This window comes from Suricata suricatta, chromosome 14 (genome assembly GCF_006229205.1).
Source record: "Suricata suricatta isolate VVHF042 chromosome 14, meerkat_22Aug2017_6uvM2_HiC, whole genome shotgun sequence".
Classification (NCBI taxonomy): domain Eukaryota; kingdom Metazoa; phylum Chordata; class Mammalia; order Carnivora; family Herpestidae; genus Suricata; species Suricata suricatta.
Window position 1 is genome coordinate 13,519,595 of NC_043713.1, and position 25,202 is coordinate 13,544,796.

The 25,202-nt window shown below is 35.6% G+C and overlaps 1 protein-coding gene across 6 annotated transcripts in view; it reads right to left on the bottom strand.

The window, feature by feature from the left end:
- Window positions 1-4,527: 4,527 nt before the first annotated feature.
- RELCH (RAB11 binding and LisH domain, coiled-coil and HEAT repeat containing) overlaps window positions 4,528-25,202 on the bottom strand; it is a 110,616-nt gene continuing 89,941 nt past the window's right edge. For 4 of the 6 annotated variants that reach the window (XM_029921788.1, XM_029921785.1, XM_029921784.1 and 1 more), the window contains 4 exons: window positions 22,717-22,833; window positions 18,418-18,506; window positions 15,170-15,240; window positions 8,464-10,173 (listed from right to left, as the gene is read on the bottom strand). In XM_029921788.1, the coding sequence (XP_029777648.1) occupies window positions 10,053-10,173; window positions 15,170-15,240; window positions 18,418-18,506; window positions 22,717-22,833 (398 nt within the window). In that variant the 3' untranslated portion in view covers window positions 8,464-10,052. Of the gene's footprint in view, window positions 4,907-8,463; window positions 10,174-15,169; window positions 15,241-18,417; window positions 18,507-22,716; window positions 22,834-25,202 lie in introns of those variants that run through there. The other 2 variants (XM_029921786.1, XM_029921789.1) reach the window with 2 other exon arrangements.

Consider the following 25,202-nt stretch of genomic DNA (forward strand, 5'->3'; position numbering starts at 1 on the left):
ATTTTGGCTCAGGTCATGATCTCACATTTTGTGAACTCAAACCCCACGATGGGATCTGCGCTGGTAGCATGGAATCTGCTTGGGATTTTCTCTCTTTCTTTTTCTCTCTCTCTCAAAATAAAGAAAGAAACTTAAGAAAAAAAAAAAAGAAAGCAGGAGTAACTATGTTAATTTCAGACAGAGCAGACTTCAGACAAAGGAAAGTTATCAGGGATAAAGAGGGAATTAATAATGTTAAACGGATAAATTCTTCAAGAAGACATAACAATCCCAAAACGGTATGTGCCAAACAACTGAGTGTCGAAATACATGAGGCAAAATCTGATACAACTGCAAGGAGAAATAGATAAATCTGCAATTATTTTGGAGACTCCAACTTTCTCAGAAATGGACATAAAATCATTAAGGATAGTTGAACTGAACAACATTAATCAACTGGACATAAATGACATCGGTAGACGATTTCTTTCAATGACAGCAGAAACCACATTCTTCACAAGCTCACATGGAACATTCAACCAAGATAAACTGCATTCTGGGGCATAAAACCCATCTTAACAAATTCAAAAGAATATAAATTAGAAAATGTGCTCAGATCATGATGGAATCAAATTAGAAATCAGTAATGAAGATAAATAGAAAATTCCAAAATATGTGAAGATGAGACAACTTCTAAATAACACATGAGTCAAAGAAGAAATCTCAAGAGACATTAAAAAATATTTAAAACTAAATGAAAAGGAAAACACAACTTATTAAAATTTGTGGGAGGCAGCAAAAAACAGTAGTTAGTGGGAAGTTTACAGGATTCAATATGTATTTCAGAAAAGAAGGAAGATCTAAAATCAATCATCTAAGCTTCTATCTTAAGAAACTAAAAAAAAAAAAAAAGGGGGACATCTGGGTGGCTCAGTCTGTTAAGTGTTCGACTTCAGCTCAGGTCATGTTCTTATGGTTCGTGGGTTTGTGCCCTGCCTCAGGCTCTGTGCTGATGGCTAGCTCAGAGCCTGGAGCCTGTCTTCGGATTCTGTGTCTCCTTCTCTCTCTGACCCAACCCTACTCAGGCTGTCTCTCTCTCTCTCTCTCTCAAAAATAAATAAATAAATAAAAAGAAACTAAAAAAAGAACAAATTAGATCCAAAGTAAACAGAAGAAAAGAAAACAATAAGAATTATCACAAAAAAAACTCAGTGAAATTGAACATAGGAAATAAATTAAAAAATAAAGACAAAAGCTGGTTCTTTGAAAAAAAATCAATAAAAACAATCAGTCACTCATCAGGCTAACTAAGAAAAACAGAGAGAAGACATACATTACTAATATCAGAAATGAAAGAGAGGACATCACTACAGATCTTATGGACATTAAAGGGATACTAATAAAGGAATACTATAAACAACTCTATGCACACAAACTTGATAACTTAGATTAAAGGCACCATTTCCAGGATGCCTGGCTGGTTCAGCTGGTAGAGCGTGGGACTCTTGATCTTGGGGTGGTGTGTTTGAGGCCCTCATTGGGCATAGAGATTATTAGAAAAAAAAAAAGAAAGAAAAGAAATGGACCGATTCCTTGAAAGATACAATCTGCCAAAACTTACAGTCAAAATAGGCCTATATTAAAGAAATTGAGTCAAAATATTAAGACTCTTTCAAAACAGAAAGCACTAGGTCCAGATGTGTTTACTGATGAATTATTATCAAAATTTAAGGAAGATATTATACCACTTCTCTGCAGTCTCTTTCAGGAGATGGAAACTGAGGGAATACTTCCTAATTCATTCTAGGAGGCTAGCATTACCCTAATACCAAAACCAGACACAGACATTACAAGAAAAGAAAACTACAGAGCAGTATGTCTCATGAAGAGGCTCCCACACAGTGAAAAATCTGCATATAACTTTTGACTTCCCCAAACTTTACTAACAGCCGACTATTGACTGAGAGCCTTACCAATAAGATATAGTTGACTAACACGTATTTTGTATGTTTATGTATTATATACCATATTTTTCTAATAAAGTAAGCTAGAGAAAAGACAATGTTGTTGAGAAAATCATGTGGAAGAAAAAAAATACATTTACAGTACTGTACTGTAAAAAAAACCCAACCCATGTCTAAGTGAGTCAATTGTAACTGAATCCTGGCTACCCCCAAGACCCACCTTTCCGGCTAAGCTTTAAGTGGAGGCTTTTTATTTTTGTTCTCATAAACTCTTGTACATTACGCCTGGAGGTAGAACAGGTATCTGATTTGCTTTTCATTTTTACTCCCAAAGGAAGTTTCTATCCAGTTCACCTCCTTGAATATTCTTACTAAAACATATTTTTAAAATTTTATTAGGACCCATTTCTCAAATTATTTTCCCCCTCACTCCAATATTTCTTTTTTGCCCCTCTCCAGTTTGGATTCTATGGTCCATCTCTATAATCATTCCTTCCCAAGTAGCTTTAATGTCCTTGTCCTTTCTCCTCTGAAGCATCTAGAACCCAGCCCTGTTTATTCTCAGTATACTTCATACCTGTTCCCGAAAGTTGTTCTTGGCTAGAGAAAAAAAAAATTCACTTCTGTTATCTAGCTGTCTTTATTTATTTAAAGATTTTATTCAAATTCCAATTAGGTAACATACATCTAGTGAACTAGCCCTCTTTATATTCACACAAATTCACAATAAGTATTCTCACATGGGCTTTCAAGAGCAATCCTGCAATTCCCTCAGTAATTCGCTCTGCCATTCTCGAAGACAAACATTTCTGCCTTCTTTCTCTTCAAACGTCTAATACTTTCCATATGCCAGTCAAATTAATTTCTTTGTTTCATACTTCACTGAGAAAATAAAAGGAATTAAATGGAAACCCCCTAATCTTCCCACCACTAAATCTACCGAATCACCTCCACGAGGACCTCTGCTTCTCTCCTATCATGATGGAGGCCAGTCTCTCCATTTGTGCTCTGAATCTTAACCCCTCTCACCTTCTCAAGGATTTCACTCCTTGTTACTTCTGCTGCATCATCATCTTCTTTCGTTTTACTTGCTAATTCTCATTAGCATACAAACATGACCTAATTTCTCCCATTACAAAATGACACTAAAGATAAAGAGAACCCTCCTTTGACCTCATGTTCCTTTCTAGCTACAAGCACCTCTGCTCCCCTTTATGGCCAACTGTTTTGAAAGAACTGTCATCTCTAGAAATTGTCTCTTTAACCCACTCCAGTTGGGTTTGCATTTCCATTAATGTGCTGAAACTATACTGAGGTCATCAGTGACTTTAATCTTTCAGTGGGTTTCAGATCTATCTTCTCCTTGACGTAGGAGTAGCCACTGACCCTCCTTAGAATGCTCTTGTTTCCATGAAGCCACCCTCCCTTGGTTTTCCTGTCTCACCTTATACTCCTGACCCTTTTAGCAGTTCCTCTTGCTGTAGGATTTTGAAGTGTGGGGCGTGTCCTCGGGTTCACATTTGGACCCTCTTCTCCAAGGCGCCTCTCTCCCCAGGCCATCTCATTAAGTCCCACGGCTCTATTGAAATACTCATGACTCCATAATCTAGCCTGAGGTCCAGACTCAGATCACTAACTTCTTCCTTGGCATTTCCACAGATTAACTCCTAGACATTTTGAATTTAACACACTTAATACAAAATAGTAGATTAACTCCCCAAACTTATTCTTACTTCTTCACTATTGCCAGTACCCATTATTTTATTCAGTTATTACAGGCAGAAATCTGACTGACATCTTTGGTGTTTCCCTTTCCTTCACTCTTCGTACCCAATCTGTCAGGCCAGTTCTACTTCCAGATATTTTGGAGATCTGCCCCTGTTCCTCCATTTTTGTCCAGACGGCCATCATCTCTTACTGGACTACTGCATTCCTTAGCTTCTGCCACCAGCTTCTACTCAGCTCCTTCGTAAGAGCATTCTTATGAAGCAGGAGTATATCTAACACAAATTGGATTAAATCATTCCACTACAACTATGCAACTTCCCTTTCTAACTTCTAAGCTAGTGTACAAAGCCCTCTATGATCTGGCCACACTCATCTCCAAGTTCATCTTTGGCTAGTGTCTCAGCTATATGGGTCATTTTTTTCCAGTTCCTTGAACATAACACTATTTCTCATCTCATTGCCTATGCACATACTGCTCTTTTTTCTCTTCCTATTTTCACATGGTTAAAGCCTATTATTCCTCCCAGTTTTCAGGTGTCACCTCAGAGATGTCTTCCAAAGTAAACCATAACTCAAGGATGTCCTCCTCAGCCCTTCTCTCTCCATTTGTTTGTTGCGCTGCCTGGCGGTAAGCTCTGCTCTAGCTCAGTCTTATTCATCACGTCCCTATGCCTAGCACAAAATAGGTACTCCATAAATGTACATTGAATGGTGAATGACTCTACAATCTTTAGAAAGGGATGGCTTCTCCACACTTACGGATCACTTGGAAGACTTGATGAGGTCTGTTGATAAGAGGGTTTGCCCAGAGCCAGATACGAATACAAGCCCTGTGCATACACACATGGCACAACTCTTTTAGGGACTTTTATTTATTCCTTATTTTCTACCTTGGATATAAGTAAGCTCACTATACGAAACAAAGTCAAATACTTTACTGAGGTCAAGATGCACAAGATTACACAATTCTCCTGGTCAACAACATAGAACAGGTCTATGAAAAAAGGACGTTAGGTTAGTTTGGCATGTGGTCTCAGTAAATTCATGCTGTTTTGAGGGATTAATAAATCATCCTTTTAATCTAAGTGGCAAACTTTCATGGAATTGGTATCAAGCTCTTATTCATTAATTTATTCAATTAATGTTGAGTACTTATCATACACCAGGCATTCTTCAAATACTGGAGACACATTGGTTGAAAAGGATAGACAACATTCTCTCTCATGGAGCTGAGTCTAGTGAAAGAGACAGACAATAAAAAAAAACAGGAAAATGAGTATTGAGAAGAGTAATTATGAAGAAGGCAACTGGGGTGACCTCAGGGAATTGTAGGGTTTACTTTGGATTGAGTGGTCAGAAAAGGCCAGAAGAGGCTTTATACAGATTCAGAATGGTAATCCACATGTTGTAAAATCTCTAGGCTGTCATCTCTCTGACTTTTTTGAGGATGATTATATTACAATACTGTGTTTCAGCAGTATGATAACTAAAAGAAAATAGTCTCCAAATTTGATATGCAGCATTTACCTCCTAAGATCTCAATACTTTTATAGTGTCTGCAAGAAATCAGGATTCTAACTTTTGAAATCACTGGTCAATGGTTAATTGAAGAGTTTCCTTCTCTTAGATAACATTAGGAACCAGCTATGTTCAAGAAATGGCAATTCTTGTTCTTTAGCCATTAGTATGAAAGTTATGAGGAACCTGAAAGTTTAAACTAAATAACAAAGAAAGCTAGTTACGATAAGAATCAAATATATACTAAGAGACATGAGTGAAGTGGCCAAGGGTAAAATCTTTTACAAAATCTACATAGATTATGTAATGAAAATTTATTGAACTAATTTACTTAGGCTTTTGAAAAAAAAATTAATGACCAGATTTGGTAAACAGAAAGTAAAATTACCTTACCAGTCTTCACTAGGCTGGAAACTCTGGGAGTGGTTAAAAGTAGGCAAAAGTAACAATCAAAAGTGGTTTCTGCCTTCTATTGCAATTTTAGGTAAGTCATGCATGTCATGTTAATCTATCTACTTACTAGAAAATAAAAGTATGGGGGAGGGGTTAGCCACAATTACCCATGCTTTAGTTATTCAGAGGTTTAAAAGTTTAATTCTACTTGGAACTTTCATGAGACCCTCTAAGTGCTAAAGCACTTTCAGGTTTCCTATTATGTCATTTTCATAAAGTTCTGTGAGGAATAGAGAGTATGTTATCATTTCCATGCTCTTTAATGATAAGACAAAAAATTTTTTGTTAGAAAGGGGACTATATTTATAAAATTCATAGAAAAAATAAATTGGAAAATGATTTATATTATGAAAAGCATTCACCTTAGGTTCAATACTTAATACATGACAGGGAGATTTATGACAGAGGAAGTTACAAATTTTAAGAATTGTCAAGTGATTATCAGGAATGAAGATAAATGTAGAGTCAGTGAGAAATTATTAGATTTATATTACTTAGGGATGTACATTACATAAGGTATTTATAACATTTTCAGCTTCATTGAAAATGAATATCCTAAAAATATCTAAGGTTGCAAAGGTCAACAATTCAAAAGTAAGGGTAGTTTAAAACATTTTAAAAAAGCAGACCATCAACAAATGATAACTGACAAAAAAATTAGTATCTATAACATATAACACAAAATGCCAGTTTACAGACAACATAAATTTTACATTAAAGTCCCTCAAGAAATTCTATTCATGCAGCGATCTTACTGAAATAAATATAATGGGTTAATGTTTAATGGACTAAAAGGAAATTAAAATAGTATGTACTCTTCCATATAGACATGCTTTGGACAGAATTTTCCAGCTATTATTGAAGACTCTTTTAAGGAAAGCAAATTATTTACATTTTCGCCACACTGAACTAAAGGAATCACTTAGACATAATAAAACTTCTTTTGTGTTAAGTTTGCGTTAACAGTCACATTATGACTGGTGTGGGTAGGAATTTTTGAAGACTTTTGTTAAACATGTAAACAAAGTAAACCATAAAGAAGGTAATCAAAGCAAAGTTTCCTATAGTTCTGAAGGGAAAATATGAAAGACTGATGTGCACTCAAGAGATTGTAACTAGAGTGCTAATTCCACAGATGAAATGCATTCAGACATCCTTATGTAGTATGAAAATAGACTAAAATCCAATTATTTTGCCAATATGTAGAAACCTACCAAAGACATTATATTTTTATTAGTAACAAATATCTTTAATCTATTATTTTTTAAATGCACTGAAATAAAATAGTAACAAAAACAAGCACACTGTAAGGTTACATTAGAACTTTCAAACACGTATCTATTAATACGAAAAGCTAAAATTATTTCATGGTTTGCTGAAGAAAGAGTTAACGTCTAACACAAAGTTGAAAAATGGTGTTACCTAGCCAATCTGGAGAACTTTACGGATTAGAACTGCTAATTATAAAACTCTTTAAACTTACATTCTTTCTACAAAAAATAGTTAAGAAATTGGTGACCAGCACAAGATATTCACTGCAGTTAGCTCTCAGTTCAAAGATCAACAAAGTGGTGTCTAGACCAAGTTCTGTTCTTAAAGTTCCAGTAATGGTTGAAAATAGGTTGTCTTAAAAATTTGGGCCATGAAAGGACAATTCAGTACACAGTGATTTCACCTCCCCACACTTTATCAGAACTTTATTTATAAGAACTTTTTTTTTTTTTCTGTTAAGAAATTTGACAGCAACTTGAATCGAGATGCCAGGTTCCTGGGTGGTTCAGTCAGTTAAGCCTCTGACTTAAGCTCAGGTCATGATCCCACGGCTTTTGAGTTTGAGCTCCTCCTCGGGCTCCCTGCTAACATCTAAGAGCCCGGAACCTGCTTCAGATTTTGTGTCTCCCTCTCTCTCTCTACCCCTCCCCAGCTCATGCTCTTTCTCTGTCTCAAAAATAAATAAACATAAAAAAAAGAAAGAGATTCCATTAAAATTACTTACAATTTCATTCAGGTTGTAAGTTGACTTGATGTTTAGCAAAGCAACGTTTGAAAGGGGTGACTGATGCAAACAAGGTCAAGGACATCTATGTATAAAGTTAGATGTTGCTACCATTCAAGCATTGTTCTTGGAATAATTCAGCAAAATTGCTGGCTAGGACATTTCCGGGTTTCTGAAAAATTTTAATCTCTGGTTTGCTTTAGAGACACAGGCATAATTTCAAATTAGCTTTTCATTACTTTGCAAACTTAGTTGTTTTTTTTGTTAAGTTGAATACTTAAACTATTTCTGCTTAAAAAGAGTGGGTATGGGAGTTTTCTGGCCTGTTTTGGAAGAACATAGTTTCAGTGATCAGTGTAGTTAGTCTGTCTTGTCTTTGAAGAATCCAGTTTGTTTTAAAAATAACTGTGAGAATAGATGTGAAGTCTTTTGACATTAAGATATTTAACAGGATAAGAAGGGAGACTCCCTTGAAATATATACTATGTATCTTACTAGCTACTGCTTTTTAAGGAAACCATTAGATAAAAAGATTCATGAATTAATAAAAGTAATTATATTCATTCATCTGGTAATGGAAATATTTATTCTACTGTATTTCAAAGCAAATGAGAGCTTAAGACTTTCTTTCAGCTGTCTCTGAAATATATTAGTTTTATAGCAACAATCTGTTTTTAGTGAAAGTAAACTAAATAAATAATTTATATAACATAGTAGTAGATTTTAATGAATATATTCACTCTTATTTCCTTCTGCTTGGATATAAGATACATAGTGTTTCAAAATGAAAATAAATACACATAGCCAAAAACAAAACAAAACAAATATGCAAAAACAGTTTATTTATAATAGATCAACATTTATGACATGAAAGGTAGCCACTTTCAATTTCTCAGGAATGCCTATAATCCAACAGTTTCTGAAAGACTAATTTTAACAATTATTTCACTATAGGTAAAAGAAATAATTTCAGAATGAACTTTTTAAATGGCTTTGTCTACACAACTTATTTTATGAGCTTGAATGTGTGGTGAGCTAGCTTTCCCAGGAAGAGAATGTAATCCAACTGTGTTCCAAGTGTATTAAACCAGTTTATACAACAAACATTAGAATCGCCTATGTGCATCAACTGTGCTCAAACAAGAATTCTCTTTATCAAAATATTCATTTTTCAAAAAGGCCTCACATTAACCCCTCAAACCAACCAGCCCCCTTCTATTCCAGTACCACTCTTCTCTACTTCGAGTTGCATTAATTTATAGACAACCATCAAATTCCAGTGGAACTGTACACTGACTTAAGACTCTATGTAATATATACCAAACACAAGAATAGTCACTGACTTTAAGGGACAAGGTGTTAACTAACCAATAATAATTTAGCTAATGTCATTTTTAGTTTAGAGGGAAAAAAAGCAGCCCCCAAATGTCCTTAACTTTTCGGTACTTCTCTGCAACACACAGAATAAAAAGATAATCTCTGAAATGAAAACCGTTAGAAAATATCTCAAATAAAATATTCTACATAAATAAGTGTTAAATTTCAAATTCAAACCATGTTTTCCTGTGTATTTAAATTTGGGAAAATATTTTCACAATTATTAGCTCTTCTTACTTACATTTATTTTTGAATATTTAAATCTATTACACATCAGTTTGTAAAATTCACCTTGGTCACCACTCCCCACGTTTTTGTGCTGTCTTTCCTCAGGTAAGTCCTTTTCATGCATGTAAATGCGGGGGAGGTTTGAATAGCACTTAAAGAATATTCATGAGAGCTCTGAAATGTGGAAAGTTTCATTATTATCTACTTACTGTAGGATTTGTAATTCATATTCACCACAGCATTATAAAATACTGTGTGAATGGAATGCATACAATTCCTACAGACACACAAACTGAAGTCCAAAAGGCACAGAGTAATGCTGGTGGCTCTTTCTAGTCAGTTAAGAAACAATAAAAAGTCTGTATTATTCTTTCATAATTTAAATACTTAAGTAATCTCCACTTTTATTACTTTATAACAATGACTTCAAATTTACATTATTTTAAGTACCATTGTAATAGCGTAGTGTATAATACAGATATTTGCTAATATCCCATCCAAAAATTAAAAAAAAAACCCTCTTCACTATATATATATATATTTATAAAAAAATTATCCTGAAAGACAAAGACACAGAAGAGGGACTTGGTACAGACCATAAACTCAGTTTTCTATTACCACAGTTATAACTCCAAAATTAACAGATATACAGCAATAATTGAAAGCAGTGCAAATATCTTTGGAGGTTAGGATAAAATTATAATGCAGGAACATAAAACGAGGAAATAAGAAAGGCAAGTACTTCAAGTACAAGGAACCAGTCTGCTTGAGGTCCATCTTAGTGTTTACTGGGGGCTTCCTTCCTGCTTTTACTTCTTTCTCTGAAACACATTGGCCAACATGGCACCTGATGTTGTCAACTGGCCCATTTTGTTCAAAAACTTGGTCTTTGTATCTTCACTCACTAAGCTTGCAGCAATTGACATTGAGCTAGGAAAGAAATTTTAAAATTCAAGTAAAGCAATTAAAAAACTAAAATGCCCACTTTTTTTTTTTCAGTTCTTCAGCACTAGAATAGTAATAAATACATTCTGAACTGGTAGCACAAAAGGGACACTAATATTTGCAAAGAGGAGTTTTTATGTACCCTACTAGGTCAGGAGCTTTCATGTTCACGGTTGATGAAGGAAGCTGTAATGGTGTAGAGGTCAGGAGCAAGTCTGGGGTAAGGCTGAACCTTGGCTCTGTCATTTGCCAGCTGGTGACCCTAGGCAATGTATTTAATCTCATCTGTAATGTAATCCTCATCTGTAATATGGAGATCATTCTATTAGCGACCTCACAGGTCTACTAAGAATGACGTAAGTGCACGGTGCTTATTAGCAGTGCCAGGAATGTAGACGCATGTGTTAGCAGTTATTTTTATCATCAGCATCCCTATCCCTTCACTCAATTACAGCAACCCTGGAAGATAAGTATTATCCCGATTTTCATAAATGAGTAAATTAAATCACAGTGAGGTTTTTACACTGTGCCGGTAACAACCCTGTGACGTATTACGTTTTGCGGGTTGGGAGGGGGGAGATTGTCCTCAGTTGCCAATTGCATTAGTTTCGATCAACAATTTTAAACCCATTTCTTCTTTCTTTTTGACCAGTCTCCTGTACAGGTTAAATAATCTAAATAACTACTAAAGATTGCTAACTTATCATACTACCAAACAGAATACCGATCAAGTACAATTTTCAGTGATCCGACAATCAACCCACAAGCTGTCCTGTGGCTTTGGCCGAGATGCTTTAGATCACTCTGCTTCAATTTCTTCAACTGTAAGATGCAGACTACAATTACTATTGCCAAAAGTCCTGAGGACTGAAGAAGGGGGGCAATGGGCGGCGAGGTGCTCAACAGAGTCCACTGAGATTACAGACGAAGTGGGGGCTGCCGGCAAGAACTTCCGGTTTTCTCTAGTCCTTAAAGGTGTGCCCTGTGAATTACTAAGCTAAATGCCAAGACTCCCGTCTTGAAAATCTCTTCTCGCAGCTCTTCTGGTCTCTCCCTTGTCTCTACTTCTCTCTCGCTGCCTTTTCTCTTCCCACAGAATAAACCTCCATAAGGTTCAACCTTTGGGTCTTGGTTCTTCAGTTACAAAACTTACTCTTGAAGTTTCAAATATCATTTCTATTAGGAGTTTGGGAAAAGTCCCATAATACTATTGTTTGTTAGATACAATAACATCAAGCTTTTCTTCACCCCCTAACTTTAGAAATGGCCCGCCATTTTTATTTCCTTATTTGTTAGTGGTTTTACCATTTCCCTCTCCTCACAACAGTGAATATAATGGTCCCCTCTTCTATTTAAAACCAATAATCAAATGCTCTGATTTTATTCTATGAAAGTTCTATCATCTATTTTTATTCCCATCGACAATACCTTCCAGCTGAATTACTCCAAGAGTCTTTGATCTGGTCTCCTTGCATGATCAGATTAACTTCTGAGATAATCAATTCTTCATATCCTATGCATTCTCAAACAGCTTCAATGGCTAATTACTACCTAACAAGATAAAGTGTGCTTGGCATTCAAGAAACACAGCGATCTAATAATTCGTGTGTGTGTGTGTGTGTGTGTGTGTGTAGCAACCATTACTGCTCAATTTCTAGACCCCCCTTGAGTCAAGTTTGCTGAGTTTAATTTTCAGAACATTCTTATCTTTCTTTCTATCTGGTGTCTAGATATCCTGCCGATCTCAGTTCAAGTCCTGTCTTTTCTCTGGTGCTTTTTCTTAGTGTTCTAAGTTTATAGTGCTGTTTTCTCTCTGTAGAACAATACTGTAAGCCGAAAGGTAAGTATGGTTTTAGTTTGCATTGAGAAAAACAGGATCATAGGTCAGATAATACTTGAGGTACTATCAAGTTTTAGTGATATTCTAAGAGGAGGACAACAATGATGTTAAAGAGTGTGGGATGTTCACTATGGAGAAGAGAAAATTTAGAAGACAGACACTAATGCTATGTGAATCAAACTAGATATAAATATATATCTGCATAGCTGTATATATTTGTATAGCTCTACTGATATACATCACAATTACCTGGAGAGCACTTTGAAAACACAGGTGCCTTGGCCTAACCCGTTATTCTGATTCTTTCCATATGGTATAAAGGACCCAGGTGTCTATTTTACACCAAGCTTTTCAACAAAGAACCAATGCATTACAGCATTTTTTTCCTAAAGAGAACGTTTACATTTTAATCCATCTTACAAAGGGGTCTGTAATGCTTCCCCACCCCTCTGCCAGAAGATGAAACCTATTTTAGAGAGTAAACGTTAGTGACTTTAACTCAGGATATTTTTTTTTTGTAAAAAAATAGAGTTGTTAAAAATGAAATGGGCTGCCGTATAAGGATATATTTTCTTCTTCCTATGAAATTCCAGATCTTTCCTTTGCAACTGAAATCAAACCAATTGCCATTTTTATAGATTTTGAATCTGTAGAACCTCATATACACCTGGCTTCTTATTTTTCACTGTTTTTTAATTTTTAAGTAATCTCTACACCCAATGTGGGGCTCAAACTTATGACCCTGAGATCAAGAGTCATATGCTCCACCAACTGAGCCAGCCTGGTGCCTCCTGGCTTTTCTTCTTCAAAACTATTTCCTAGAATATTTCTCTCTCTTTCCATATCATTCCATTTGGCAAATTAATGTCAAAAGGACGTAGGAAGTCATCTTGAAAAGGCTTGCGATGGCCAAAGATGGGATAATTTGGGCATCAAAAGATAGTAAGTACAATGCATTGAATTACATCAAATATTTGAAAATACACGTGTTTATGATACTTGAAAAAAACAAGTCACCATTAGAGAGTGAATCAATTATTATTTTGGAAAACTGGTAAGTAAAGAGAAAGAAGTGAACATTTACCTTGACTCTATTATAAAAAACTCTATTACTGGGTAACTGTAGTACATATAGGGGAAGGTCTTCTTTCCTGAAGTGTTCTAACACACAAATGAAGAATGAATGATAGAATTAGATATTTTAGTAATTCGCTATTACTGAATAGTAATGTATCTACTTTAGTGTTACATTTACATACTAATGTACATTAGTATTTAGTAATAGTGAATTACTAAATATCTAATTCTAATGTGTTTAGTAATAGCTAATGGATTAGTAGAGGTAGGCATTGATCATTGACAGATGCTACTATCACCAAAACAAGAGGGAATTAGACACTGTCTCTCATGAAGAAAACACACCTCCTTCTATGAAGCAGTCATGCAAAACAAAGAAACATGCCATGAATCTGATGAAGTCTCTAGATCCAGAAACAACAACCAAATTTATAGGAAATACAGAGGAATATGTTACAACAAATGCAATCAACCAAATTCAGACTGTGGGAACCTCTACAGAACAAAGACTCAGTTTCTTCAATAAGTAAATTATATGAAGAAAAAAATGAGATAGGAGGCGAACCTATGAATTAAAAGAGACTTAAGAGATATGCAATTATCTAATGCATGCAACTAATTGCAATGTATGGAACTCTGGATCCTGATTCAAAGAAACAGACTGGAAAAAAACAAACAACAAATCACTAATGACACGAAACAACTAGAAATTTGAACACAGGCTACTTGGCTGATAATATTAAGAAGCTGTTATTTTGGTGTGATACTGACATTATGCTTTAAAAAAATAGCACTTATCTTTTAGAGAAATATATCAGAATATAGGAAGGGCATGGATAAAATAGGACTTGATAATTATTGAAGCTGAGTGATGAGTACCTGGGAATTCACTCTGTTATTTATTTTATATTCATTTGAAATTATCTACAAGTTTAAAAAAATAATAAGGAAGATTTGAATAATAGAGAAAATATGATCATAAAAATAACCTTTTTTTTAGGAGTCATATAACTGAAATAATCTTGGGAAGTTATAAAGATATTTTTTCTCTTCATTCCTGTATCTAACTAATGAAATTTCATTTAGAATGTATTTCACATATAATTCTTAATTTTGTCCCCAAAGTTTTTACATTTAAATAAGGCACCAAAGAATCTTAGACCTAATGTATGACACGTGCACAGAGGTGCTTGCTTTGGTGTTCGTTTTACAGAGTTTGTGTTCAGAATTGAAACCCATCAAAATATTTTTATAGTTTTAACTTTCCAAGGCTACAATTGTAGAAGAGTTCCTATCATCCCAGGAGGATAAAGAAAGGATTCTTAGTAGTTAAGAGGTAAAAAGCTCTAAGTGCATGCATGTGGGGAGGAGGTGGGGGGTGTGGAGGGCTAAGTGTGTGTACGGGTATCTAGCCTGATGGGATGACACACTTATTCCTGGTAGTCAGCTTTATAAAGGAAAAGCCTTGGAGCTTTTTATGCCTAACAGAGTCTATTTAAGATTAGCTGCTCGAGGTTATGTCAAAAGGCAAGAGTACACACAGTCTATCTGTATATTACTTCCTCTCCTAAATGCCCAACTTTACTCTTTCACACCTATGCTTATATTTTAACTTCAACAAATCTTTGAATTCTGGTCAGTTTGGTTAGGAGCATGTGAATAGAACATTCACAAGTTTATAGTCCTTTATGCAGTCAACTCCTTTATGCCATACAACTCCAGTCCAAATTTCTATGCAACGATTTTGACCAGTAATTCCCAATCCAGCTACCTACCACAATGGTAGCTTCTTTGGAAGTTTTTAAACATACAGATCCCCAGGCTGAATCAGATTGTTGAGAGGACGGGACAGAGCATGGGGTAGAGACCTAAAGTTTCAATTCCTCAGATAATTCTGACGCAGTATCAAAAACTAGCATGTGATAATGGTTAATGTAAATAATTTTCTTACCTTCCAAATAAATGACTACAGAGCAACACAACATGAAATACCATACCCATTCATAGAAAAGTTAAAGAAATTAAGGTTAATATGAAGCCTTAAAAAAAGAATTCGTGTCTTACCCTTGAGGCTCTTGGACGGTCTTGTTTTCTACTTTTTGTTCACATTCCTTTATCATGGAACTTAAAATAACCTGATTTCAAAAGAAAAGGACTTTAGTGAAGTACAGTTTACAACAGTGAAATGCTATTGTTTGATCTAAAGTTTTTAATTTAATTTTTAATAGTCCCATAAACTATGATTAATTAAAAATGTAAAGTTTTGGCATGTAGCTCTGTAAAAGGAATTCACATTAGATTGCTACACTAGGTACAGAAATAGCTTTAAAAGACCTCAATCATATAACCTAATAATTGATTTTGGTCTTCACTAACCTTCCTTCTGAATTTGATATCAATTCTCCCTTGGCCTTCCCTACCATCTAATGTTAAAAGGAAAATTTGTAGATGTCTAGACATCTAACATATACACATACCATGGTTACGCACATTTTCCCAGTAAAAGCTGTTCTGTCTGTGCTTTTGTTTTTTCCAAATGCAAATAGCAAGACGCTCTACTGTAATGTCTAAAGCAGAGACCAGGTCTAGGTCTGTGGCTACTAAACTTTGTTGGGAATATAATGGGCATCTAAGAATTAACATCATTTTTGCCCGGAGACTGAGTGAATGGTGGAAAGGGTAGAGACATCTGAGCTGCTCCTCCAGTTGTTGGTAACCTCGCCAGACACTGACTGGTCTTGAATATTCTTGGCCCATGTTTGGGCACGGAGGTCACTAAACAACAAATATTTACTGTTGCCTACTATGTGCCAGGCACTTTTTTAGATATACTGAATGCACAATAAGCCAGACAACATTCCTTCCTTATGGAGAGCTTATGTTCTTGACAATAAATCTAAAAATAGGTAAGTTATATAGTCTATTAGAAGGTGATAGGGCTTTGAAAAGAGTATTGTTTAAAATACGGGGAACTAGGAGGTCAAGGTGAAGTGTTACAATTTACATGGAGGTGTCCCCAGCAGGCTTCATGGAGATGACATGGAAGGAAAAGCCTGAGGGAGATGGAAGAGTTAAGTGTTCTAGATCCTGGGAAGGGCTGAGCAAAGGCTCCATCTAAGAGGGAGTATGTGTGTCACGTTCTAAGCAAGGAGGCCGGAGTGGTGGGCGCAGCGTGAGCAAGCAGGAGGGTAGAGGGGAGGTCTGAGCTGTGAAGGAGGCGCCAGATCTTAGAGTGCTCTGCGGATTACGGTAAGGATTCTGGTTATTCAGTGAGACTTGTGTCATATGCATGTTAGATCTAGATTCATCCTTTTTTGAATCTTTTCTGGCTTTCTACTCTCTGATCACACAGATTATAGATTTTGTTCGTTTGTTTTAAATGTTATTTATTTTGAGAGTGCATGCACACATGTGAGTGGGAGAGGGGCAGTGAGTGGGGGGAGGAGAGAGAATCCCTAGCAGATTCCACGCCTTTAGTACAGAGTCAGATGTGGGGCTCGATCTCGTGACCTGTGAGATCATGACTTGAGCTGAAATCAAGAGTAGGACGGTTAACTGACTGAACTGCACAGGCACCCTTAGGTTTTGTTTGTTTAGCTGGTTTTTCCTTTATTATTTTCAGTGTGAGCCTTTTTGTACTGTTTCTTCTGCTCCCTGCATTGTCTGCTTCCTCCATTGTCCTCTTTCTTGTGTGTGTGTTTTCATCTCCATCTTTGATGTTGAGGTTTTTCTCAAATGGCTGGTGATCCTGGGATTTCCAGTAAAGACTAGGGCACTAAAATGTGATTAGAATCTGTTCATGAATGAATAACTTCACTTTAAGGTGAAGTGGGCACAAACTAATCTTCTGTCAATCTTCTCCCTCCCCTCCCCTTGGTCATAATCCTAGCTGCCGGCTTTCACCGGCTTTCTTGGATCAAAGAAGGTGAAAGGTAATGAGGCTTCAATCGTTGTGCCTTCACTTAATTTTCCTCTTCTCATCGTGGCACTTGCTCACTCCTGCTCTCGGCTACGTGGGCTAGCCCATGGTTGGAAAATAAAGGTCTAGTCTTCTACCAAGGTTGGAAAGGGCATCTGGGAGTCTGATACTTTTAAAAACTTTTACCCACTCCTATTTTCAGTCCAACCTATATGAGTGGAGAGTGGTGAAATAAGCCTTATGGTATCTTGATTGTTCTATCCTGCAGACTTAGCTTTCATCTTGGATGCAAAAATCCTCAACAAAACATGCTAGCAAACCAAATCCAGCTTCATATAAAAAGAAGTGTACACCATAACTAAGTGGGATTTGTTATAATAGAAAGGTTGATTTAATGTCCAAAAATCCATCAGTGTAAAGCAATGAATCAACAGATTAATATAAATAACCAATCATCTCAACTAATGCAGAAAAAACATTTGACAATATCCAAACTCCTTCCTGATAAACACATTCAACCAGCTAGCAATAAAAAGGAACTTCCTCAACCGGATAAAGGGAATCTATAAAATACACCAAGCAAAGATTGAAAAAATGAAAAGGAGAAATAGATAATTCCCAATCATAACTTTAATATGTGTTTCATTGCTAACAGGAAAGAAGATCACAAAAAAAGTAGGAGAATTAAATCTTAATTTACCTTATTAAACAAAACTCAGGGATCAATAAGTAATAGAAATGAGAATCTAATTTGCATGATAATAAAGCTACAATGTGGCAAATGCACAGGTGGTATCTCAAGAGATACACTTAGTCTTAAACTCATGCATCAGAAAAGTTTAAAAGTAAATAATCTAAGCTTCCTCTGTAATATGCTGGAAAAGTAGAAAAAAAAAAATTCAAACCTACCATGGTAATGGGTAGATAAACAAGCTAAAAATACAGAATAGGAAATAAATGATAAACAGGGTTTGGGAGGAAACAAGAAGACAAATAGAATAAAAGAGTTTTGAGGAAATTGAGACAGAAAACAGAAACTTTCCTTCTAAGAGAGTTAAGGGTCAGAGATAAAATTTGCAGAGCCGTTTACAGATTAAAAAACATTTCATGTACTTTAGCTCATTAGATTCTAATCATATTCAGTGAAGGATGGTTATGTTATCCCTACTGTAAAGAATTAAACAGAGGATCAAAGATGTCACAGGGGTTTCTCAAGATCCCTAACCAGTACAGAAAAATCCGTAAGCCGACATTACACTGTATTTAAAAGAATTAAGCACAGCATATCCTGCTCACGCATCACATAAAGAAGAACGCCAGCTTGAAGAGGAGACATTACAACATAGGAACATGGCACACGTAACCTCAGTGGCCTAATCACATGGGTGCTCACCTCGTGCTCTGGGGAAAGATGCTCCATGTCGGTCCGCAAACATCTGAGACCAGGTAAAAAGTGATTAACCATTAAATCCTCTGAAATGACTTGAGACAAGGGAGTTAAGGGAATTAAGAAAAACCAAACTGGTATGTCCAACAGAACAAGAGAATAATAACCATGATGCCTCAGGCACGAAGATCACTTAGAGCTAACGGGCTTCCCTGAAGCATGATTCTGATTTGTTGAGTTGGTTACTTATCAAGAGTCAATTGTGTTAGTTCCTACAATCCCTTATATCAGGGGCACGCATTATTGTAACATTATATAATTTAATTATATGTTATAAACACAAGAAATGAGTGTAAACACTAAATCATGTAATTTACTTGGATTAAATGAGTCTGAAATGAAAATTAATGTTTCCATGACAACTAAGTTGGAAAGTTTAGAAAAAAAATGGTACAGGCCAATCGCTTAAAATGTGGCTGTTTCATTATAGATGTATGAAACAACTGTAAAAGATTAGGAAAAAATAAAAGTCTGAAAAAGGTCTACACCCAGTATCAGAAATGTTTCCAGATCCTCTTTAAAGAAACAAACTGAATCACAGTTACATTATGGAAGGGGTTTATTAAAGAAAGATGACACTTAACTCAGCAGACGCACACAAAAGAAATGCCTCAGTTCTGCATCAAAAGATTGGTAAAGAAAATACATATTTTAAGTTAAAATAAGCCATATACACCATTTTCTTGATGTCCTGCTTTAACCATCCTATTAAATAAACCTCATATTGGTCCTAATTGAATTGGGTAAGAGATCTTACCTTATAATAATATAAATTTAGTATTAGTTATATTTCCTGGTCACTTCTGAGTTTTATTGATTATACTGACATTCAAAGGGATTAACAAGGAGGGTGCATTTCTCAAGAAAACAATTTGTTTATTAATATCATATTCTCACCTTATCATAGTTGTTGGCCATTTAAGAATAGTTATTTAATGTTATACCATATTAAGGTGAAAAATGTCAGTAAACAAGTTCCCTTATACAGATGAGTTAATTAGGGGTGCCTGGGTGGCTTAGCTGGTTGAGTATCTGACTCTTGATTTCGGCTCAGGTCATGATCCCAGGGTTGTGGGATCAAGTCCCACATTAGGCTCTGTGCTCTGCATGGAGCTTGCTTAAGATTCTCCCTCCCTCCCTTCCTCTCGCCCCCTCTGTCACTCTTCCCTGCTCACACTCTCTTTCTAAAAAGAGAGAAAAAAAAATAGTTTACTAGTCTTTTTGGGAAAAAAATAATGAATTTTATCAAGTATAATACATAACTTTTACCTTAAAAATACAGTCATGATCTAAATAAAAAAAATAGTTACAAATAAAAGTTATTTGTAAACAAGGGTCCTGTAATGAATGACTTATATTTATAAGTACTAAAAATATAGATGACATTTGGTTGAACCACTCTCTATAGTCATAGAGAGGGTGCAACACAATGGCCATGTAGTTTTGTTTTCTAGATAATGGGGAAAATACCACCAAAATGTCACTGTGAGTGACCTTTCAACTGGTAGTCAAGAGTCTGATCTAGAGAAACATGGATATGGATGGAGAAGCTGAAGATGGCCTTATATGTTGGTAAAAGGTTAAGTCTCTCCCTCTCTTTCTACTTACTGTTTGGTTCTATCCTCTCCCGGTAGAATCACACAATCTTTGTTAAGGGTTGGAAACGTAGAGGTCATTTCATCCTATCTGATATTAGGAATCAGCTCTGCCTCATCTGTGATGATGGCCACAAAGCCTCTAAGTGTTAACAATGATAGGACATTCGTAATTCCATAAGAGGTATCACTCCATTTTTAATAGCTAAATTAAGAAGTTTTTCTTATAAATAAAATCAGACTCTCTGTAACCTACTTGTTAGTGTTGGCTCCACACCTAAGTTACACAGTGTGCTTAACCCTTCTTCTATGTAAGCTTTAAAATAATATTTAAAAAAAGGAAATAAAATAATTTTTGAATCACCTTTTCATCCCCAAGCCATCTCTTCTCTAGGTTAAACATTTCTAAATTCCTTTGAATTTTTTTTAAACATAGTTTCTTCACTTACTACTATACCTAATGTTAAACACTATAGTTTGTCCACGTCCTTATTAAAATACAATGTTGAGAGGAATACTCTTGTGTTCTATCAGGTCAGAACGTAATGGAACAGTAGATTTGGATCAAGGACAATGTGATTTTTATTGTGGCCACACCACTGGGTTGACACAGGTTATGACTCATGTAGAACTAACCCTCGAACAGGGTCTATTGTTAAGATGTTCTTCCCCTTACTATATTGGTGTAAAGACTTTATTATATTTATTCTATATTGTGTACATACCTAAACACACAATAATAACCTTTCTGTACAGATTCCATGCTCTTTAGAAATCACTGCCTTGCCCACTTGGAATATTTGGTTTTATTCAGCTATAATTTTTGATCTTCTGACTTTCCAGTTTCCCCTGAGGAATACTCCTTCAGGAACTCTCTGCCATATAAGATTATACATCACTTTTTGCTTAAGTTTTTAAACATCTACTTTCACAAAGCCTAGGGAAGGTATAAACATAGCAATATTTTCTTTCTTTGACATGTCATTATTGCTTTCTTGAAAGGGTCTTGTCACTTCTCCATTAGTAAAGAGTTGTTCCTTACTAAATCAGAATACCACTTCCTCTTTTTGCTTCCTCTATCTTCTCTAAGTAGAAAATGCCAACAAGATAAATCAAGAATAATAGTAAGTTCTCCTTTTAGTAGAAATAAAATTCTAGGAGATATATGGGTAGTTGAAGTACAAAATTACCAAAATATGTTGTCTCTGTCACTGTATAATTTGCATTATAAAAAACATGGCTTATGTCATCCACATGAATCAGTAATTATTATTAATTGATTCCTAAAAATAAAATGCTTTCAACTATGCAATGAACTTCAAATTTTAACATTTCTAAAAGGACAAATAGCTCCTTAACAGATAGCTCTATGTTTCCACTTTCCCTATTTGATTTATTCAAAACAAAATCTCCCACTGGAACATTCCAGTCAAGAATCCAGTGCCAGTGAACTGATATATACCAAAACAGCAATCAGTGGTATTCTGGAACATATTTATCTTATTTAAAATTACTTATTCACTTTATTTACTCCTTCAAACTGGTATATAACAATATGGAACCATAAATATCAATGCAACTCTTTCTTTCTCCTCTATTTTCTCCTGGGAACCTCTCTCTACTGCCATTTTTCCTGTTATACTCAGAATTCTCTGATTATGTTGTCTAGCATGCGCTTTTATAGTTCTGTTTGAGTATTCAGCCTTTCAATCCTTTTTCAATCTCTTATTTCCTCTTTTTTGACTTCGCCTGCCTTTTCCTGGGAGAGCATAGAAGCTGGAGCTCACTCTGCGCATCTTTATGTTTGCTTCCTTCTTGGTTTTATTTTAATAGTCCTAGGACAGCAAAGAGAGCATATTCTGGAACAGCTGAAGTTCTTTGTTCTAAGTCACAGTCTTGCTTTTAACTTTAAAATAACAGAAGTTACTAGTGTCTTTAAGCTTTAGTTTAATCATTTATAAAATGTAGTAGCTGACATGGGTTAGATGATCTTGGAGTTTTCCTTCAGGTCTTTTTTTCTTTCTTTCTTCTTTTTAAAAGAGAGCGAGAGTGGGGAGAGGGGCAGAGGGAGAGAGAGAATCTTAAGCAGGCTCCATGCTCAGTGGGGAGCCTGATGTGGGGCTCAATCCCACAACCCTGGGGTCATGACCTGATCCGAAATCCAGAGTGAGACGCTCAACTGACTGAGCCCCCCAGGAAGGCTGAGTTTGCCTTCAGTTCTACCGTCACTGGAGAAAATCGACCATATTGGCACTGTATTTTTCAATGAGTCGTATCTCACCACACCATCCCACCGGATACAGATGGTTAAACATTCACTGAAAAACCCAAATGCCAGAACACATAAAGGCTTCCTTTTCAGCTGTGATAATTTCTTGCTCAGCTACACAGCCAGTTAATGTAGATAAAACTTTAGTCAATGTTTTCAAAATTATAAAACATACAAGCACAGAGGACCTAAAATGATCTTTTAAAATTATGAGAGCTAAAAGAAGGAGTGGGGCAAGTCAAATCAAAATTTTAATTTTCTATAGTCATTATATAAGTAAGTTGAAGAGCGAAAAATACTACTTTCCAAACTTCAACTCCGGAGGCTCCACTGTAAGATTGGTTACATAAATATAGATAGACGTTTATAAAGCAAGGATACAACAACAGGACAGTGCGCTGTAAGCTTCAAAAAGATGCGTGGCAATATCCAGTCTTTTCGAATCCACAATTTGTAAGTTGTTCACCAAGGCTAACTTATGCAAGTGTGGTATAACAACTGAAAAAAGAAAAAGAAATTTAGATTTTTATCTAAAACGTTGCACACACCACACTCCTACATTAAACAATTTTATTTTCATTTTAAGATTTGTAAAATTTCACTTTAATTCTAGATGATATCCAAAAGTTACCCACATCCTTTACTTGCTTTTTCTTAACAGAGAGGAAAGCATCTTTTTCAGAATAAAAACATTTGGGAGGAAGAGACCACAGCATTGGCACTATAACCTAATTATGAGGATGTGTACAGGTCATCTGGCCTCACTGAAATTAAATTTCCTAATTTGAAAGATGAAAACCAAATAAACAAACGTAAACAATCTACTTCTTGTGTTATTATCATCTTTACAAATAAATTTCTTTATAAAAATCAGGTATTACTGCTGCTATTAAACAAAGGATAAATATAGTAGTATGCTTATTCTTCTTCAACATCAAAGTATTTCACTCCTTCACAAAATAATTCTTAACTTTAGTTTCTCAAATTCTTAGCAAGACAAACGTCAAAGAGACTGGTGGTTTGGTTCAAGTCACTTGAAAGGCTCACAATATCATATTCTGTCTCAATGAATAATGTAAAATTCAAAAATAGAGACAACCTACTGCTAAAATAAAAGCAATGGCCCCAGAAACAGCATCCCATTCAGTAGCAACGAGCACGGCTAGTGCCGGAGATGGTGTTTTCTAAGTACCAGTTCCCACGAAAACCAGGGTTTCTGGAAGAAATGGTTCCAGGGTCAGTGACTAGCAAACTGTTGCTCACAAGACCCCTTTTTCAACTCTGGTTGGTCGGGGATCACAAAACACCTTAAGCATAGACTTCTGAACAACCCTAGTGACTTTTTTCATGTCTGAGTTTGTCTATGTGAAAGCCACAATCTCTTCCTAGAAAAACCTCCTGCTTCCTCAGTAAACCAACAATATAATCACAACTTTTATACTTACGTTAGTAAATGGCAAAAACTCCCCCCAAAACTTAGAATACCAATGGCCATTTTTAGGGAATTTTGACTTGCTAAAATTACTAACAGCATATTTAAGAAGAACTCTAGAAAAAAATTAGGAGACAAAAACTCCAAACATTCACTGATTTCCCTGAAACTCCAAATCACTAACCGGCATGCAGAGTCCTCAACAAAACAGTGGTTCTAAGACAGTCTCTCTAGAGAATTTCTGAGATTCACTTCTACCCAAATCTCTAGAAGTTCCTTGAGCTTCTTTATCGGCACACGGCCTCTTTATTCCTTCTGCTCCTTTTCTGACCACTTAAACAAGCAATGATTTCCTTAATATTTTTCTTAGTAACTCAATAACCATACTGCAAAATAACCCCTGAAAACTGTTTAACTAGAAAACAAAAATTTTTTAAATGTTTTAAAAATGTTTTTAATTTATGTTTGAGAGACAGAGAGAGACAGCGCGAGCAGGGGAGGGTCAGAGAGAGAGGGAGACACAGAATCCGAAGTAGCCTCCAGGCTCTCAGCTAGCTGTCAGCACGGTGCCCAACGTGGGGCTTGAACCCACTAACCATGAGATCATGACCTGAGCTGAAGCCGGATGCTCAACCGACTGAGCCACCCAGGTGCCCCGAAAACAAAGTTATATAAGTTACTTTAAACTCCAGAGCCAACAAAAGGCTATAATTAAAGATTCTCCTAAATCTCAAAAGATAGACAAATATTTACTATAAGAATTCAACGTTTCTTTATATACATATTACCCTGACTACTACATTTGTAGAAATTAATTTACTTAATTGATAACCTCTCAGATGGAAATAAGTGGTTAAAAGATTTAATAACCAAGATATGCATAATTCTACACCTGACCTTCAGTAGGCAAGAAAAACAGGAAATGTACAACATAAGGTATAATAAGGCCATTTCAGAAGTCTTTCTCTTAAGGACAGACTGGACAGAGTCTAAACTACAGACGAAATAGAGAGAAATCAACAGGAGACTTTATAAAAATAGATTTCAATAAACTTTCAAAAAATAGTTGGGGTAGATTCAACAGCCAAAGAAAAGGGGATTCTTATCTTCTATTTTTTAAATGGGCTCAGAAGTGAAATAAAGAACTTCTGAAAAAACTAACCTGAAATGTAAAACTGCCATGATGACTGAACATTTTCAGAGAGCCTTAGAAAGTAAAATAGCTGAAAACAAACAACAACAAAAAGACTGCTTTGTGTTCCAGATTAAACTAATGGCCCCTGAAATAAAATCCAGACCAAAAGGTCCTGGGATAATTAAGAGCTGGGAAAGAAAAAGGCCACTGGACGAACCAATGTCCCCTATTCTCTAAAAAACCAGAATGACAAATACCCACAATGACACTCTACGGAAGGAAGGTATCACAACCCAACAA